Here is a 21,143-nt window from a genome sequence, read left to right as displayed (position 1 = left end):
GTTCTTTCTAATAATAATACCTTACATTTGTATAGTGCCTTATGGTTTACTGCAGAGAATGCTGTACTGCTGATATGGTCAAAATGTAAACATATCCATTTGTTCTGTGCTTATGATATATAGAACAGATGTAGATTCATTGTTTGAAGTGCTGCTGGTATGATGGAAAACAGTGTTGTAACTCAGATACTCAGAGGATCAGGCAACACACCTTAGCACTATAAAGACAATTTTAGCAGCTTCCAGTTCTTTTGAACTAGGGCTCTTGTATTAAAATGTTTCAAGTGAATGAGGAAAACATTTTGGAAAAGACATTTAAACATAAGCTTTTATTTTATAACACTTAGAAAGAAACATGTCTAGTACTCTACTGAATATTTAATTTTGTAATATTTTATTAGCTTCAGATGAATACAATCCTACCTCAAACCAAGAATTTTTTTTTCTTTTTCTTTTTTTTAGGTTTGAGCTTTTTCCTTCACTGCTGTTCTGCGCTAACTGCTTTGAAACTTTCCATGCATTTTTTTTCAGTAGAAGAACATCTCTGTACTGTCTCCCATTGCATATTTCAGCTGTGACAATCCCTGCACTTTGCCTATTCATTTTATCACCTGCTCACCAAAAACAATAAATATCTCTTTAATTTCTAATTGCAGATTTGCTATTTTTGATTTTAGAAGAAGGGTGCATTTCACTTTTTTTATTACTGTTGTTTTATAGGCATGTGGGGACCCCAAGGCAAAACCATCCTACCTTATCGACAAAAACCTGGAATCTGCTGTGAAATTCATAGTCAGAAAATTCCCTGCTGTAGAAACCCGCAACAACAATGTAAGTTATCTAAATGTTTCTATTACTTGATTTTAACCATCTTTTAGATAAACAGTGGTCAACACAGTGCTTATAGTAGCTCTTATTTACCTAATTGTTAACATTTTGATATACAGATTATATACCTTAAGAGTTTTTTTTGAGACAATATTCTTGTGTCTGAGACCAGGAAAAATAACTCTTATCGACATTGCCACTTTATTACAGAAAAGATAAGATCTTAGATTCCTATATATTTATTCCCTTTCAAATTGCAACAAGAGTAAGGTAATAGATATGTATATATTCCAAATTCTTGTGTGACTACTTGGGATGTTTTTCTTTCTTATAGTCATAAACTTCCTGTTGAAGTTAGTAAATGTCTTCATAGAGCTTCTGTTGTTTTAAGTAATTAGCTGTGTTTAGTTTTAAAATGTATTTGTTTTTCTGGTATTTTTGTAATTGACAATGGTTTCTAAAGATTAAATAGTATAAGAAAATGATTGTTTTCTTATATTATTTTTCATGTGGGAAATTACTTTTTACTTTTATTACTTTTCCTCATATTACTTTTCATGTGGGAAAGTTTTTCTTAGTATACTGAAGAATGGTCATATTCAGAGTCTTTCTGATATGTTTACATATCTTTATAATAATTTCTATGAATAACTACTTTTGGGAAATTAGTTATTTTTTGCCTCAGTGTGGTATTTTCATATAAATTTTGACTCAGAATCTTTCTGCCTGTCTTCTCTTTTTATTTTTTTTCTCTGATATTTTCTTGTTACTATCTTTGCTGCCTCTTTTGCTTTACGTACAAATTTAGTTTAGAAATTTCCTCTCACATATGATCTTCGATTTTGAGAAGCTCTGTTGAAAAGATATATTGTCAGCTGGTCCAAAAATAGTGAGTTATCTCAATTGATTGTTCCCCATCAGTTACAGATCCAGCTCCTTGTTCTACTCTTTGCCCCCTTCTCACTACTGCACTTGACTAGTTTAAAAATAAAAAGATACATTGTCACCTTTTTGTTTTCTCAAATCATGTATGTTCATTGAAGATTTGTATTTAGCCTTTGACACTACTTTTACTTAAAAACTCTTTCATGTAGAAAGAAAATGCTAGTAAGAACCAATAAAAAGAAGTCAGATAAAGTGCTTTTTAAGGCATTTTTTAAAAAATCAAGTCTGTTTTTGGGGAGTACAGGTTAGTAGAGGTTTCATAAAAGATTGTTTTTGTAGAGATGAGATCTCACTATGTTGTCCAGGCTGGTCTTGAACTTCTGGGCTCAAGGGATCCTCCTGCTTCGACCTCTTAAAGTGCTGGAATACAGGCATGAGCTGCTGTGCCCAGCCACAAAGATTGTTTTATAATTATATCAATATATTAAAACATTATAATTAGTTCCTGATTACAAAATAGGTGATTCAAAACTTGCATTTCTTAACACTATTATTTGTGTGGAGAACTTTTTTTTAGTTACTGATATTAATTGGCTAATTCATCTGAGAGATTATGTACTCTAAAAGAGATTTTATTATGAAAATCTGTCTTATATTTATTTTATATACACTTCTTTTTCTTACAGCTCGTAAAATTTCTGACATGAGCTCTTCAGAGAATCTTTGAAGCTTAGTTTACATATGTGTTTGTGTGTAAACTTATATGTGAGAATGTGCATTGTTTATTAATAGTAGGTCTTTCCTTAGAAAATTAGAAATATCTGGTGAAACAACAGTAAAATTGTCTGGTAAAAGACCAGTTAAGAGTCTGCTGTTCTTGATATACTGGGCAAACTGTTTATTATCATGCTTTTTTTTTTTTTTTTTTCTTTAATAGCTTTTCTTCTCTTTATAACTGTTGCACAAAATCGATATTTTTAATAATAGTTTTATTGAGATATAATTCATATACCATATAATTCATATACCATATAATTCACCCATTCAAAGTGTACAATTCAGTGTTTTTTAGTACATTCACAGAGTTGTGCATCCAATACCACAGTTAATTTTAGAACATTTTCATCACCACCCAAGGAAACTTCGTGTCCATTAGCAGTCACTCCTGATTTCCTGCCAACACCCCTGCCCTAAGGCAACCACTGATGTACTTTCTTTCTGTCTCTGTGCCTATTCTGAAGATTTCATCAGGAATAATATAATATGTGGTCTTCTGTGACTGGTTTTTGTCATTTAACATAATATTTTCAAGGTTTATCCAAGTTGTAGCATGTATCAGTACTTTGTTTTTGTTTTAAGAGACAGGATTTCACTCTGTCATCCAGGGTAGTAGAATGCAGTGGTGGCCATCATAGCTCACTGTAACACTGAACTCCTAGACCAAAATGATCTTCTCCCCTTAGCCTCTTGAGTAACTAGGGCCACAGGTGCACACCACCATGCTCAGCTGTTTTTTAAACATTTAAAAAATTTTTTATCCAGATGTGGTCTGGCTATGTTGCCCAGGTGGGTCTCAGACTCCTGGGCTCAAGAAGTCCTCCCACTTTGACCTCCCAAAGCACTGAGATTACAACTGTGAGCTGCTGTGCCCAATCTTCATTTCTTTTTAATGCCAAATAATATTCCATTGTGTGGATATACCACATTTTATTAATTCATTCATGAGTTGATGGATGTTTGGATTGGTTCTACTTTTTTGCCTATTATGAATAATGTTGCTATAAACATGTGAAAGTTTTTGTATGGATATGTTTTCATTTCTCTTGGCTTTATAAACCTATGAAAGAATTGCTGGGTGGTGTGGTAATTCTGTGCTTAACCTATAAAGTTGATTGTACAATGTTGTTGAATGTTATGACTTACTTGTAGTATTTACTTTGTTTTGTTTGCAAAGCCTGGGTTTTTTCATATTGCCTTTACAATTACTCTTTGTAATGCTACTCTGTTGTTTTTTTACCTGCTGAAGTACTATGTATTGGGTATATATAAAGTCTTGTGATCTCAGTTTTGATCTGGGTCTGCTAAAATTTTGGTGAGAAGTTCCTAGCCAGCTCGAATCAAGACATGAGAAGTGAGATTTCAGTTTTATTATTATTTTTTAACTTATTGAATTAGTTGATGGAGCTTAAAGACTGGAAAAGATAGTAGTGTCTAGGATTGATAGGAGGTTGCGGATTTCTGGCTACTAAGTGCACTGTAGAAGTGGTATTGATACCGCAATCTTTTCTTTCTTCTTCTTGTGCTTTGGATTATTACATAAATAGGTGAAACAGAACATGCTTACTTTTTCTCAGGGACCTAGGTTAGTACTATTTCTACTCTGATTCAAGACTTACAAGTAACGCATGTCCCCAATTTCAGAAAAGGTACTCATAAAAACAGATTTCTGGTGAAAATACATTTTTTTTTTTTTTTTTTGAGACACGGTCCTGCTTTGTCACCTAAGCTGAAGTGCAGTGGAGCGATCTCAGCTCACTACAACCTTCCACCTCCTGGTCTCAAGCAATCCTTCTGCCTCAGCCTCCCAGGTAGTTGGAACTACAGGGGCACAACCACCGCACCTGGCTAACTTTTTGTATATTTTGTAGACATGGGGTCTTGCTGTGTTGCCCAGGCTGGTCTCAAACTTCTGGGCTCAAGTGATCCTCCTGGATTGGCTTCCCAAAGTGCTGGGATTACAGGCTTGAGCCAGCGCGCCCAGCCTCAATATATATATATATATATTTTGAAGTTTCTAAAATGAATTCTTGCAAGATTCTGCTCTTATCTTGCAGCCAAAAAAATCGTTGATTTTTTATTTTTATTTTTCATTATTTATTTATTTTTTTTTTAGTAACTGCCCTAATCTCCATACTTTTTAATCCCTTTAGAGTCCTTGAGCACATAGTTATTTGATATGCAACAAAGGAAGGCACTGCTGACAGGTAGCAGGATTGGTACAGACATGGCTTCTACAGTGATATGTTGGACTCTGTTGAGTCATTTTTACTTTCTTGGTAAGGGCCCTTTGTGACCAGTTGTAACAAGTTTTGTATTTCTAATTCTGTATTTAGGGAAAATCTGGGACCAAGGAATGAGGTTTTTTCCTTGGATCATGATGTTGAACTAAATGCCCCATATGCTTCAAAGCAAGCTGATTAAATGAATTTCAAAATGAATAAAAACCATACCAGTTTTATAATTATAGCAACCACTTATTATCTAATGTGTGCCAGGTTATGTGTATTAATACAGTTCCTCATTTAATTTCAGATTAAGCAAAGTACTTTTGAGCTGAAAGATTATCTAATTTATCTATAATATAAATGCTTTCATTATTTTGAAAGTGTAACTCTCGGCCGGGCGCGGTGGCTCAAGCCTGTAATCCCAGCACTTTGGGAGGCCGAGACGGGCGGATCACGAGGTCAGGAGATCGAGACCATCCTGGCGAACACGGTGAAACCCCGTCTCTACTAAAAAATACAAAAAAAAAAAAAAACTAGCCGGGCGAGGTGGCGGGCGCCTGTAGTCCCAGCTACTCAGGAGGCTGAGGCAGGAGAATGGCGGGAACCCGGGAGGCGGAGCTTGCAGTGAGCTGAGATCCGGCCACAGCACTCCAGCCTGGGTGACAGAGCAAGACTCCGTCTCAAAAAAAAAAAAAAAGAAAGTGTAACTCTCAAATAGAATTTGTTTCTCGTAGGTGGAGGGGAATCTCTTATTTTTCTGGATGAACAAAATAGTAGAAAGCCCTTTCTTATTTTATTAACACATAAAAATTATTTTGCCCAGGAAACCTAAAAGGCAATGTAAGCAGATGTTCAGGTGTATGTTAAAACTTTTCTGATTTTTTTTCCAATATTTTTTAAACTTTTTTTTTGCCTCTTTCCTATATTGCATTATACCTAAAAGGGTAGTTTGTGTTTTTTAAAACAGTAAAAATACTATCTGGAACAATAGTGTTATCATGGAATTAGCCTATTACACATTTTAATGTGAAATTTTGGATTTGATTTCCAAATCAATGAGGAAATGATAAAAATTACTATCCTATATATGTTGAATTAGATCTTGAAGTCTTTAAGAATAGGGACATTGCTGGCGAGTAGAGTGTCACAAGAGTGATATAGGGATTCTAGACTAGGACACAGGCTGTTGTTGAAATAATTTGAAAATTATGTTTTCCTAAGTTAGAGGAATCTTTTATGTTATAGATATTATTTATCCCCTCTCCCAAAAAACATAGAATTATAAGATGTTAAGTAAAACATATTTTTTATTTAAGTGGCTTATAAAGTCACTCTAGGAAAGACAAAGTAACTCTAAGTGTAATAATCAGCAGTAAAATTGGTTCAGAGGCGTAGCAATAGGGCCTTTTAAAACTCTGTTTTATCCCTAGCGCCTGATACTTAAGAGGCACTCAATAAATGTCCCATTAGTGAATGGAACTATTTGATACACTCTAACATAGCCAGCTTTCACTTGTATTCAAACATTGCCTTAGACTTATGTCAGGACCTGAACTTATCGACACTTTTTAAAAGTTATTGAGTTAATTTTAGCTAAAAAAAGGTTGTACTTTTTAGTAGAACTATTCAAATACATCTCATTAATGGTATTATTGAAAGTAACCGAGAAATAGAGCAAGAGTCTCAACTCCTAAAAACATAAATGTGTTTTAGGGGTGGGGTGGTGGAATTGGTGTAGGGAGGCCCTTGACACATGCACGCACTGTGGTTTGGTAAGGACTTAGAAAGAAACGGTAGGCATATTTAACTCCTTCCTAACTTGTCTTTAAGAGGGCATTCCTTGTTTTGTCGCGATTCCTATTAAGATAGTAACATACTGGTTAAGAGGATGGATTCTGGATTCGGTAAAGCAGAATTTGAGTTCTGGTCTTTCCACTTACTAGCTGGATGATTTTGGGCAAATTATTTAACATCTTAAGGTATTGTTCTTTTTGTTTTTTTTTTTTTTTGTTTTGTTTTGTTTTGTTTTGTTTTGTTTTGAGACAGAGTCTCGCTCTGTTGTCCAGGCTGGAGTGCAATGACATGATCTTGGCTCACTGCAACCTCTGCCTCCTGGATTCGAGCGATTCTCCTGCCTCAGCTTCCCGAGTAGCTGGGATTACAGGTGCCTACCACCATGCCTGGCTGATTTTCTGTTTTAGTAGAGACAGATTTCACCGTGCTGGCCAGGCTGGTCTCAAACTCCTGACCTCAGGCAGTCCGTCTGCCTCAGCCTCCCGAAGTGCTGGGATTATAGGCATGAGCATGAGCCACCACACCCAGCCAGGTATCATTGTTCTTATTTTCAAAATGGTGATAATACCAATCTCAAGGAGTAGTTCATTGCTTCCTAAAGCACATAGTACAGTGTGTGACAAATTGCTTTTGAAGAATGGAAGCTGTTAACATTTACCTCTTTGACTTTTTGGTCTAGTTTGCTGGCTTTTCTTCTGGGTACCCTTTAAATGTGGGTATTTCTAAGTGACTTCTCCCACCTGTGGTGTATGTGTATGAAAGCACTTACCGCTGTGGCTTCAACTAAGTACATATACGATCTCCTATATTCTGTGCTCTAGATCAGGGTCCCCAACCCCCAGGCCATCGACAGGTACCAGTCCATGGCCTGTTAGGAACCCGGCTGCCCAGCAGGAGATGAGTGGTGGGTGAGTACACTAAGCTTCATCTGTATTTACAGCCACTCCCCATCACTCACATTACTGCCTGAGCTGTTTCTCCTGTCATATTAGCAGTGGCATTAGATTCTCATAGGAGCGTGAACACTGTTGTGAACTGTGAACGTGAGGGATCTAGGTTGCAAGCTCCTTAGGAGATAATCTAATGCCTGATGATCTGTCACTGTCTCCCATCACCCCCAGATGGGACCATCAAGTTGCAGGAAAGCAAGCTTAGGGCTTCCACAGATTCTACATTATGATGAGTTGTGTAATTTCATTATATATTATAATGTAATAATAGAAATAAAGTACCCAATAAATGTAATGTGCTTTGGTCACCCCAAACCACCCCGCCACCCCTCCACCCCAGTACATGGAAAAATTGTCTTCCATGAAACTGGTCCCTGGTGCTAAAAAGGTTAGGGACTGCTGCTCTGGAACTGAATTCTGGCTACCCCTTTGGACAGCTCCACAAGCTAAACAGAAAACTTTTTATCCAATATGGAACATGTGATTATCCTACCTTTTTTTTCTCTTTTGTGTTTCCCCCCTTGAGCTGTCACCCTCCACTTGGTTATCTAAACTAGAACCTTCAGAATCCCTTTTGACTTGTAAAAAATATCAAACTTGTCATATATGGCTCGTCCGGGTTCCCCACTATAATGTCACTTGAATTTATCCCCTTCAGGTCTACATTTCCTGCTGGGACAAATGCCATGTTAATCCAAACATTGATTTTTATGCCGTCCAATCTCTCTTACTTTCACCTTCCCTTCTTCTCTCCCTCCAACCTCCACCAGGAGAAGCAGAACAAAACAAAAAATCACTTTCTCTGTAGTACCCGATGTCTTCATCTTCCTGGACCACACACTCGTCTTTGAATCCCTGTTGACTGGCATGTAGTAGGCCAACAAATAAGAGTTTGGTTTAGAAGGAATCATCTTACTGTAAAATAATGTAACTGGGAGTTGTAACAACATACTTCATCATGAATAAATATATATACCCTAATGGAAAATCAAAGGAATATTTGGTCCTGAGCAATTAAACATTGCCAGAATTTAAGCAGTTTTGATACAATGAGAATTAACTGAAATGTCAATGTTCTTTTAAAAAGGTATCATCAGTATTGAGTTGTTAATGACTCTTTGACATACAAAGGTCTTTAATTCTATATTGACAAAACCATAAATAAAAGAACTCCTCAGGAGATGCAAGTAAGCCTTGCTTTGATATATTTGGAAAGTAATTGAAATAGGTCAAATAGTGGCAGGGAATTGCATCAGCACTGGTGACCTACCTAAAGTGATTTAAATTTTTTGCTTTTTATTTTTGCCTAAAGAACGTGAATACATGATAATAAATAGTCCAGAAGAATTTAGGATGAAAAGTGAATATCTCCTACTTTACTTTTTCCTACCCTAGTCGTATTCCTCAGAGGGAACTTCTATTTTTAGTTATTTCTACAGGTTACTGCTAGAACTATAGCAAATATGCTTATTCCCTTATAACTTCAGTTACCAACTTTAGACAGTCTCTCTTCTATGCAACAAAAGATGAGGATTTAGCTTGCTCAGTTTACTTCCCCTTATTTCCCCCCTCAAGCCTTTTTCCCAGTGATTTTTGTTAGTATTTTTGGATCATTGATTACTTCCTTTTTTAACTTCAATATAGTTTTTTTTTTTTTTTTTAAATTTTCTCACCCTTGGTTATTTATCCATTTATCCTTTTATTTTCATGTCAAAATTGTTTATGCTTTTTTTTTGGTTTTGTAATTATACAGTGTTCTGATGCTATATTTATTATATGTTGGTTGAAAAAAAATATATTAGTAAAGGCCTAAGTGCTTGGTTTGCGTTTCTTCATTCTGTTGTCACACTTTGGGCTGTAAGATGAATAATATATTTAGCATTAAAGAGAAAAGGAATCTCTCTTCCTAAATTCTATCATTTACTTAAAATTATTTTACAGTTTCATAGTTATACCACGACTTTCTGAAATTATAGTTATAAGCCTTTTTACTATCTTTAAATTTATTTGGCCTGATAATCATGTCATCTTTTTATAATTTTTTTTCCCCCTGGAACCTACTCTCCTCTAACTTTCTGTCTTCTAACATCAATCTAGATAGTTTATAAAAGCCTGCTGTGTAGCTTTCATTATGGGTTATATTTTTGTCTTCAATGTAATGATTTTACCTGCGGTTTTCCACTGAATTTTCATGAGTTTGAGAATCCCCTAAAAATGCATTTAGAATTTGTGTGTGAATGAATTTTTAAGCTTTTTTTTCATATTCTCAGGGGTGGTTCTTATGATCCCAAAATACATCTATTTTAAAACGTCTCCTTTCTTATCCTTTTTATATAACTACCTGTGGTTTCAGAATATTATTTTGTGCATCTTATGTACTTTGTATTTTTGTCATACTAAACTATATTCATAACCTCTTCAACTGAAAAGAGACTTTCTGCTTTCCTGGAAATGAGACTGCCAATAAGCATTACACTGGGGTTCCATAGCATAGCCTTCAAGTATATACATTTCTGGCATCTGTAATCATTTTTCCATACTTTCAAATTTCCTGAAGTTATGTCTTGCCTCTAAGTGATAGTTTTTCAGCTTTCAGTCATTAGTCTGTTTGGCTGCAGTGGTGATTTTGATACCCTTCATGGTAGCAGAGGACATTATCACTACCTAATCACCTATTGACCTTTAACTTTGATTTCCTTGGTCATTTCTTTGGGGCCTTTAGCCACTTTTAACCTTGTGCCTTTAAAGTACCTTTAGCATGTTATCTTCTCATTGTTTCTTCATGGCAGATTCAGTACTACCTTTCGTCAGATCTAAAGTTAATTGCCAAGATCGAAAATAACACAATAAAAACTACAATGGAATAAATTATACATGTTGCAGAGTACTTACTTTCTTTTATTCTTCCTAGCACTCATCTTGGCTAAGAATATTTTCAATAGGTACATTAATGGTCCCTGGCCAAGAGTATGCAGGCTAGTATACTATGTTAATTCTCATTGTCTAGTGTAGGATAGAATGTAGAACCTAAGGAAAATATATTTGCTTGCTTTATTTTTTAAAGGAGTGTTGTATTTGGGAAAAGTATGTTTATACTTTCACTGAACAAATGGCCACGTTTCTTTTGCCTCTGGACTTTTGTTTGTGCAGTTTTTACTATCTGGAATAGTCTTTCTTTCCCATGTTCTTTCACTAGGCTAGCTTGTCTTTCAGGTCTGTGCTTAGATGTCACCATTCAGAGAAGCTTTCCCTGACCTTTCCAAATTAGTTTAAGTTCTGCATATGTATGTTTCTATCACATTCTCTAGTGATTATTCGTTTATTTATTTAAGTCCTTTATTGAGTGCCTTCTATGAGCCAAGTTGTGTTCTGGAAGAGAAGGATCCAGCAGTGAACAAACAGAAGTCTATCCTTATAGAGCTTACTATGTTGAACAGAAATAAATAATGAACGAATAAGAATATAATACCAGGTAAAGAGTTCTAGGAAGAACAAAGCAGGGTAAATGCATAACACTAATGCCTGGCAGATGCTAATTTACTTAGGGTGACCAGGAAAGGCCTTACTGAGAAGAAAGCATTAGGGCAGAGATTTGAAGATACAAGGGAATGAGTTTAGCTAGGGGAGGAGTGTTCTGTGCTGAAGGAACCTCAGCTCCAAAGGCTCAGGTGGATGCTTGCCTGGCATGTTCAGGAACAAGGAGGGCATTATGAGCAGAGTAGATGATTGAGGGGCACCGTGGTAGGACATGAAGTGCTAGTGGTTGTAATGAATAGGCAGGTCATATAGGGCTTTCTGGACCATAGTAAGGACCTTAGCTAATTACCTTGAGTGTGTTGAGATGCCATAGGAGGGCAGTAGTAGAGGAATGAAGTGATATGACTGTGATCACTATGGCTACTTGGTAGAGAATAGTCTGCAGGAGAGCAAAGGTAAAAATAGGGAGAATAGTTAGGAAATTTGCCATCATTGAGATGAGAGCTGATGGTGGCTTGGAATAGGGTGGTTGAGGTGAGAAGTGTTCAGATTCTGGATATATTTTTGAAGACAGAACCTATAGTATTTGCTGAGGAATTGGGTGTTGTTTGTATGGACAGTGAGAAATAAGACTTTAAGGTTTTTGGCTTGAACAAATGTCAAGCTATAATAGGGTGAGAGAACAGGAGAAATAGGTTTGGGGTAGTGCGGTGGGAGTAGTACAGTGAATGCAGTGGGGAAAGTACCCAGTAGCTCAATATTAGACATGTGAAGTTTGAGAGGCTTACTGGAAATCTGAGTGGAGATATCAAATAGCCAATTGTTTATGTGAATCTAGATCTCAGGTTAGGTTTAAGCTGACTGTCAAGTTGAGGAAGATTATTGAGGGATTTGAGAAGAGAAAAAGGAGTGGAATAATCATCTAGGAGAATAGGAAAATGAATTGACAGAAAAAATTAAGTAGTATTGCTACTCAGTTGTGGTCAATGATCATTAAATCAGGTTGAGATCAAAGTCAGCATAAGTATATGCTTTTCTACTACTGTAGGTTTTATCAGACAGTTATGAATGAGGGAGGGAAGGACAAGGTAGTAATTATAATGATGAGCCATTTAAAATTAAGATGGATAAGAAAGTAGGGGGCCTGGGCACAGTGGCTCATGCCTGTAATCCCAGCACTTTGGGAGACTGAGGCGAGCAGATCACTTGAGGTCAGGAGTTCAAGACCTGCCTGGCCAACATGGTGAAACCCCGTCTCTACTAAAAAAATACAAAAAACTACCCGGGCATGGTGGCGGGCGCCTGTAGTCCCAGCTACTTGGGAGGCTGAGGCAGGAGAATGGCGTAAACCTGGGAGGCGGAGCTTGCAGTGAACTGAGATCCGGCCACTGCACTCTAGCCTGGGCGACAGAGTGAGACTCCATCTCAAAAAAAAAAAAAAAAGTAGCCAGTTGAGGTGATGTGTGCATGTTGTCCCAGCTACTTGGGGAAGCTGAGGCACGAGAATCACTCGAACCTGGGGGGTGGAGGCTGCAGTAAGCCAAGATCATGCCACTACGCTCTGGGACAGAGTAAGATTCCATCTCAAAAAAAAAAAAAAAAAAAAAGGCATAAGAGGATGAGTGACAGCAAAAAGATGGTAGAGTGAGTGGGTAGGAGGCCTCTCTGTGTTGAAAGAATTTGTGGAGGCAGAGTATTAGAGATTTTAAGTGGGAACTATTCTCCCAGTGATGCCACCTCACTTTGTCTCCAAATCTCCCAAGAACAACAGATGTCCAAAAAGGCCAGACAGAAGCCAGGATAATTTAAACATCAACTTTATTCTGGTTTACAGCTTGAGAAAACTTAACATCAGCTGTCATGCCCTCTGTCAGTATGTATTCATGTACCAAAAATCATTCCTGGGTACCTACTCAGTGCAGCCTCTCCTTTAACTTCCCTGTTTTGCTCCACATTTTCACCACTCTTAGAAGCTCTGACCTTTCTTATTGTGGTCTTTATCACACTAATGTATACATTTTTTGTTGTTACTCTTTTCATGTTATTGCCAGTTGGTGAGAACCTTTGTCTTTAAGGGAATATGGGAATAGTAGTTTTTCACCATCTTTCAACCTTGCACCTAGAAGTTAATCAGCTTCTAAAACTGGGTAATCAGCTTCTAAAACTGGGTATTTACCTTAAAAAGAACAAAAAAGCCAACAAAACCAAAAAACAAAAAACAATTGGGAGTTCCCTGTACACCTATATACCTATATACACATCCCTTACCAGACAATGAGCTGGTTTAGGGCAGGGTCAGTGCTTTATTCATATTTTTTCTCAGCTTCTCCCACAATGCCTGGTAATGTAATAGGTTAATATATTTGTTATCTAAATGAATAAAATGTTACTACAGTAATTCTTCACTTATCTGTACTTTTCATGTCACTTGCCTCTCTGAATCACATCTCAGAGTTAGGAAGGAAGCAATTCCACTTCTGGGACTTATCCGAAGAGAAATGAAAATATGTCTACCCAAAGACATGTTCATAGCAGAATTTGTTATTCATGATAGCCCCGAACTGGAAACAGTTCAAATGCCTATTAACTGATGAATGAATAAACAAAATGTGGTGTGCACCTTTAACAGAATACTACTCACCAATTAAAAGGAACAAACTATGATAAATGCTGTAACAGAGTAAGTGAAGCCAGATATGAAAATCTGCATATTGTCTGATTCTCTTTTATAGGAAATGTCTAGAAAAGGAAAGTTTATTGAGACAGAGAGCAAATCAGTAGTTGCCTATGGCTTGGGAGTAACAGCAGGATTAACTGTAAATGGGCACAAGGGTTTGGGATGATGGAAATGTTCTAAAGCTGGATAGAGTGAATAGTTTCACAACTCTAATTTACTAAAATTATTTTTCACTTATGATGGGTACATTTCATGGTAAGTAAACTGTACCCTAATAAAGCTGTAAAAAACCAAATGATTTTGAACAACTAGAAATGGTATTCTAGAATAAATGAAGTTTATTCAGAGAAGAGCATTTTAGTTCTCCTGTGACCAAGCTTGTTGAGTCAGTTAGGCAAAATTGTAACAAGTATATTTTCTAACACACTGTACATTAAAAGGAACTCTCATCAGGAGCAAATGATAATTGATAGAGAAATAAAAACTCTTAAGTATAGCAGGCAAGGACCATTTAATGTCAGATTATCTTGTACGTGTCAATAGCATCTGAGGCCACCTTGACATAAATAAATCTGTGTAATTATCAATTACAATGATGACATCTAATCAGTAAGAAAAGCTTGATTTATGCCTGGTGTACTGGTTTTGAAAGTAAGTTAATCACAGAAAGGTTTTAAAAAATTAGGATTGAATGTAGAGGAACTAACCTATTTATATTTCTATTTGTAATGGAAAATAGTGCCATTAAATGAGGTAAATTGTATTATTAATGCAGTGTGATACCTTTTATACAAAAATGTTACGGTTGACCAACCCCACTATACCACGGTATATAATTAGTGATTTTTGTAGCACTGATGATAAAATTAATTTCAAGTTTGCTTTAATTTGACCATCTATAGCCAGAATCTTAAATTTTTAAAAGTTTTAGCTGAGGCACATTAATGTGCTCAGGTGGTGAAATAGAGATTATTTTAATCTATATTGCTGAACTTGATGTTAATTGTTTCAGTAACCTATTGCTGCATAACAGATCACCTCTAAATTTCGTGGCTTAAAACGACAGCAGCTTTTTTCTTATGATTCTGTGGGTTGACTGGGCAGTTCCTCTGCTGGTCTCACTGGTTTTAGGTTGCCGCAGTGCATTCCACTGGTGCATTCTGGGGGATGGGACCAGCTGGAACAGTAGGGATGCTGAAGTGCCCTTTCTGTATGTGATACGAGATCTCAGGCTTCTTCATGTACAGCACTTCAGGACAGTGTTCCAAAAGAGCAAAATCAGAAGCTGTAAGACCTTGCCCTAGACTTAGAAGTGACTCATTGTTGTTTCTGCTGCTTTCTGTTGCTCAAAGCAAGTCACAAGGCCAGCCAAGATGGGAAGGGTGGGAAAATAGACAACAGTGCTTAATGGGAGAGGCAGTAGAGTTCTATTGCAAGGAGGCATGGACACAAATTTTAATTTTTTTTCTTTGCCTTTCAGTTCTTTAATAGAAAACTCTTTGTGCATTCCAGAATTAATTTAATCAGAAGACTGGCAATATGAATTTAGAGAAACATAACCTTAATTATAAAGTGAAAGGGTTGAATGAGATTTTTTAGAAGTTTAAGTCTGTGTAATTGATTATAATATAATTAAATACAAATATTTTCTTTAGCTTGTCCCTACACTATTTTTATGTCATTGTAAAGCAACTTGAATGTTGAAGTGTATTGAAGAAGTGTTTCAAGTTTTGAAATCTCGTAGACCCGGATTGGCATCTTACCCTTTTCTGGTCTGTTTCTGTATCTGCAAAATGAGGATTAAAATGTGTTTTGATTGAGAAGATGAAAACCATCTGGAGATGGATGGTGCTGATGGTCACACAGCAGTGCAAATGTGCTTAAAGCCACTGAACGGCACCCTTTGAAAAGGTTAAAATGGTAAATTTTATGTTATGTGTATTTTACCACAATAAAAAAAGTAATGTACCTTGAAAAAGTATTAAGAGGATTCAGTTTGGTAATATATCTTAAACACTCAGTAATTCAGTAATGCATATTTTACTAGGCTAGTGTTAAGATAACCAACTTTCCTTTCTCCCACCCCTTCCCTCTTCTCTCCCCTTCCCTCTTCCCTCCCCCTTCCCCTTCCCCCTCCCCTCCCCTCCCCTCTCCTCCCCTTCAATCCCCTCCACTCCCCTCCCATTCCCCACTCCCTTCCCCTTTTTGCCCAGGCTGGAGTACAATGGCACAATCTTGGCTCACTGCAGCCTCCACCTCCCAAGTTCAAGTGATTCTCTTACCTCAGCCTCCGGAGTAGCTGGGAACACAGGTGGCTAACCTGCCATGCCCGGTTAATTTTTGTATTTTTAGTAGAGATGGGTTTCACCATGTTGTCCAGGCTCGTCTTGAACTCCTGACCTCAGGTGATCTGCCCACCTTGGCCTCCCAAAGTGCTGGGATTACAGGCATGAGCCTCCGCACCTGGCCTGGATATATTTTCCTTACATATATTTACCACCGTTTCCTTAGAAAAATGCATTTCTGAAATATTTACTGCCAGTAAAATCACTTTGTATATGAAAAAAGAAATGTACTACAAATAATTTTAAATAGGATCCTAAGGTTCTTTTAAAACATGACTATTCTTTGTGTTAATTAGAATTTTTTGGTAATCTTAAGAGATTTGCTTGTGTTTGATATGCATATGTCTTGTTAGTTGCCACTCATTTCTTTTATGCTTTCCTACTCTGAAAGGACATAATGTGAAGTATTTTACCCAACTTTGGAAATTTTATTCAAGGGATTAAATCAATTTAGAAACTCATTTGAGACATGAATTTATACCTACTATCAAGTTCATTTATGACTAGCAATGAAATTTTAAAATTGGTAGTATCTTCTCTCCCTCACTGAAGAGAAGAGAAGTGAGGTGAGGGAGTAAGCTACGCTAAGAAATGTTGAAGAGCACCCCAGACGTGAGAAAGAACAAGTGCAAAGGCTCTGCGGTGGGAACACACTTGGTGAATGCAAACACAGCTGAAAGACCAATATGGCAACTATACTGAGTGACGGTGGAGGAGCATGAAAGAAGATGAGGTCTTAGAGATAGGCAAGGGCTTTGATATAGACTTTATTCTGAGGCACTGGTAAAGAGTTTGTATTTTATTCCAATTGTGAGATGAAACTGTTGGAATTAAAAAATGAATTTTATATTGAAGTATTGTTAGACTTACAGAAAATTTGCAAAAACAGTATAGAGAATTCCCCTATATTCGTCACATGCTGTTAACATCTTGCATAACATCAGTGGAATCAGTTTTTTTAGGGTAGTGTGGTGCTTTAAAATGTTCACTGTGGCTGGGCATGGTGGCTCACGCCTGTAATCCCAGCACTTTGGGAGGCTTAGGAGGGCGGATCACCTGAGGTTGGGAGTTCGAGACCAGCCTGACCAATATGGAGAAACTCCGTCTCTACTAAAAATACAAAATTAGCTGGGCGTGCTGGCACATGCCTGTAATCCCAGCTACTCGGCCCGAGGCTGAGGCAGGAGAATTGCTTGAACCTGGTAAACGGAGGTTGCGGTGAGCCAAGATTGTGCCATTGAACTCCAGCCTGGGCAACAGGAGCCAAACTCTGTCTCAAAAAAAAAAAAAAAAAGAAAGAAAAAAACCAAATACGTTCACTGGGCTGCTGCTATGTGGAGAAGATTGAAGAGGCATGAGCAGAAGTACAGAGACTAGTTAGGATGCTACTGTAGGGGTCCACATGAGAGTTGACGACTAGGGTGGTAGCTGGGACAGTTTAGGCAGAGATTTACCCAAATAGCATCTCAGTACACTCTTACTTTAAACAGCCTGGCCTTAGAATATCATACTAAGAGTTTGAGCAAGGCATTCCTTGAAACCAAACTTCTGAATTTGGTTGTTTTTTAAGAGGAACAAAATACTAGCAAAACTTAGATTAAGAAAAATAATTTATGAATAAGCAATTTCAATAACAGTAGAAGGTAATAATTGAAATGAGCGAATAAAAACTATACCCACGTTCCTTTGTATTCAGTGGTTTAGCTCTGTGGGCACTAATTCCTTATAGTAATTTGCCATTGCTTTTTCTCTGGAAGAATGAAATACTTGAGGATTTAGAATAAAAAATAAATTCCCATCAATTTTCTAGATACTTATATTTGTGTGGAAAATGCTTCTTAATTGAACAAAGATCAATTACCAGGACTTTTCAATTTAGAGATAGGTTCCTTGCCGTAAGCATGCCTGATGTTTATCCAGTTTATTTTCAGTTTTTACATATTTTTCTTGAATATTTAGAATAATGACCCATAGCTAAAAAGTTTAAGGAAAACATTATACAAATACTTTGCTAAAATATTTGCATGTATCACATGAATATGCTTTTATAAGTATTAGTGTATTGAGGCCGGGTACAGTGGCTCATGCTTGTAATCCCAGCACTTTGGGAGGCCAAGACGGGAGGATCACCTAAAATTAGGAGTTTGAGACCAGCCTGGTCAACATAGTGAAACCCCGTCTCTACTAAAATTACAAAGAAATTAGCTGGATATATGGTGTCTGCCTGTAGTCCCTGCTACTCGGGAGGGTGAGGCAGGAGAATTGCTAGAACTCAGGAGACAGAGATTGCAGTGAGCCGACATAACACCACTACACTCCAGCCTGGGCAATAGAGCAAGACTCCATCCTCAAAATAAAGTATTAGTGTAGTGAATAGAATCAATTTTTTCTCACAATAGTACTTTTCTAATGTTCTGTTGTATTACTTCGAACAATGTGTTACCTATGTTCTGAGGCCATTTTCTGCTTTTTATTTTCTATAAAACAATGAGATATTGAATTAAGAAAACTTTGTTCCAGATACTAGTAATTTTTGGTAGTATCTACTCTCCCTCACTTTAGGAACTAAAATGTAGTGTTTTTTGTAGTTGAAGCAAGAGAGTTGTAGACACTTTTGTTCTTCATTGTTGTAGTTGACCTCTTTCACCCAGGCTTTATGGAATTTATTTTCATTGAAATGGGGAACGTGATTGCATAGAGATATTGAGAGGATTGTGTGAGAGACCTGTAAAATGTTTGGAACAATCGATGCCTGACACATAATGTATGCTCAGTAAATATCAGCTCTTATTAGAAATACTATGGCTAATATTGAGGAATATTAAAGTTTTATTATACTTATTTTGAAGAAGCAATCTGCAAACTTCCTTTGTTATTCACTTAATATTTAATGTACAGCTTCTGGCTGCGAGGCATTGCTATATATTCTTATGTACATTATCTTGGTTAATTGTCCACATCAGCTTCCATTTTGATGAGGAGGGTATTAGGCTGGAGATGTTGTCACTTAGCCATGGTTGCATAAGGTATGCTTTCTAGCATCACCTCCCAAAACATATCATCTGACACTGATAGTCTTTGAAGTTTGTCATTATAATCCCTTATCTGATAGATGTTTGCATTGGATACTTCCTGTGTCCAGAACTGTATGATACGGACTAGGGAAATTAAAACTTGAGTTTGGTACACTGTCTAATTGTGCTGGAGATAGCTATTATAGAAGATAGAAAGTGATAGCTGCTGTTAGACATTATACATGTTTAGAGGAGGGAGATGTTAGCATTTCAGGGAAGGAGTTCAATCAGGTATGGTTTTCTGGAAATGGGATTAGCATTTAAACTAAGTGCTTTAGGAATAGTGGGGTTTGGACATGTTTAAATGGTGGGATTCTGACATTCCAGTAGAGGAAACAGTAAGAAAGCAGGAGATGTGTATAGAAGGTAGTGAATAGATTGTTTTGGCTACCATATGTAGTGTGTGAATACATGTAGGGGAAATGTAGATTGGAAAAGTAAGTTAGGGCCAGATTGTGGAGGGCCTTGAAAGCTTGACTGTTTTGAATTTAGGCATCTAGTAGTTGTTTGATAAATGTTTGTAGCTAAGTAGAGTCTGGTCATATACAACTTTGGGGGAAATAAAGTTGAATGAGAAATTTAGCCTGTGAGATTTTATTAAAAAGGGAAACGATAGGCATGTAGAATGGTAGAAAGAACACTTTCAGAAGTAAAGAGATGAGATTTCCAATCTTGGCTCTGTCATTAAGTAGTTGTAACTTTAAGAAGGTTGTTTTAAGGTCTGTAGTTCTTAGGTTCTTAATATGGAAAATGAGATTTGTATTTAAGACCATTTAAGGCTCATAGTAAGATGGTAACCGTATTATTTATTGTTCAGACTAGGACACAGAAGTTGGAAGGGAAGGGGACACAATTAATAAAATTACACTAGGGCAACTAAAATAAATTGGGATTATTAAGCCCAATGTAAACCAAATTATACCCTTCATATCTTATTATTATGAATGTACTTTCACCTATTGTATTTTGAAACTCAAGTTTAAAGTACTGAAAAGCAGGAAAAAGGACTAAGACATCAATTCTAAATGTTTAATGTTGTCGAATAAGGTAGTAAGTAATTCACTTGATGTTTTTGGAGTAGTAAGGATTAAAATGTGCATATATAAACATGAAATTGTTCTGAAACAGATTATGTTGTGCAAAATAGAATCAGCTACTCTCACAGATGAAGCTAAAAATAGTCACTACAAGTATATGTCTTAATTTGTCTGGTATTTAGGGGTAGTAATGAAATATTTCGTTTGTGAGTATTTTCTTTTGATTTTGAGATGGAGTCTCATCTCTGTCACGCAGGCTGGAGTGCAGTGGCTCAGTCTAGGCTTACTGCAACCTCCTCCTCCCAGGTTCAAGCGATTCTGTCTCAGCCTCCTGAGTAGGTTGTATTACAGGCATGCGTCATCACGCCTAGCTAATTTTTGTATTTTTAGTTGAGACAGGGTTTCACCATGTTGGTCAGGCTGGTCTTGAACTGCTGACCTCAGGTGATCCACCCATCTTGGCCTTCCAAAGTGCTGGGATTACAGGCTTGAGTGTGAATATTTTCTAGATAGAATTACTTCTTTAAATGTCTTCAGGGAGTGCAATATTTAGGGTGGTTTACCCTTATAATAGTAGGGTCTAGCAGACTGCTGTGCTTACTGTTTTAAATTGGCTTTTTGTAGTTTAAAAAAAAAATTCCTCTGATGTTAGTTAGGCTCACTGCTGTAAAATTTCTGACATATCACAGTGGTTCAGTACAATTATGTGTGGAGGCATCTTCACCCTAATGTTCCTAAGTGTAATTCAGAACCATATGAAGGCCTCAGCCTTGTATGGGCTTTGATAGCAAATCTGATATTTTGAGCCACTTATATTTTCCAGTTTTCTCATGTTCTGAATAAACTTCTTACACATTTAATGTATGTTTACAACACCTGGGTATCTTGTTAAAAGGCAGATTCAGATTCAGTAGATCTGAGGTAAGCCTGAGATTCTGCTTTTCTAACATGCTCCTAAATGGTGTGGGAGTGGCTATTCAGCAAACTGCACTCAAGAGTATCAAGGTTCTAGATCATTTATTGGAATGCTGAGAATCTTATAGGGCATTAAAAATAGCTAGATTCTTTTAG

The 21,143-nt window shown here is 36.8% G+C and overlaps 1 protein-coding gene across 4 annotated transcripts in view; it reads left to right on the top strand.

The window, feature by feature from the left end:
* NCKAP1 (NCK associated protein 1) overlaps positions 1–21,143 on the top strand; it is a 112,273-nt gene that overhangs the window by 14,212 nt on the left and 76,918 nt on the right. For all 4 annotated transcript variants that reach the window (XM_021923772.2, XM_021923773.2, XM_021923774.2 and 1 more), the window contains one exon: positions 721–831. In XM_021923772.2, coding sequence (XP_021779464.1) covers positions 721–831 — 111 coding nt within the window. The remainder of the gene's footprint in view (positions 1–720; positions 832–21,143) is intronic.

Source organism: Papio anubis, chromosome 10 (assembly GCF_008728515.1).
Source record: "Papio anubis isolate 15944 chromosome 10, Panubis1.0, whole genome shotgun sequence".
NCBI lineage: Eukaryota > Metazoa > Chordata > Mammalia > Primates > Cercopithecidae > Papio > Papio anubis.
The sequence above is the reverse complement of the archived record's forward strand: the minus strand, read 5'-3'. Positions and strand labels throughout refer to the sequence as shown.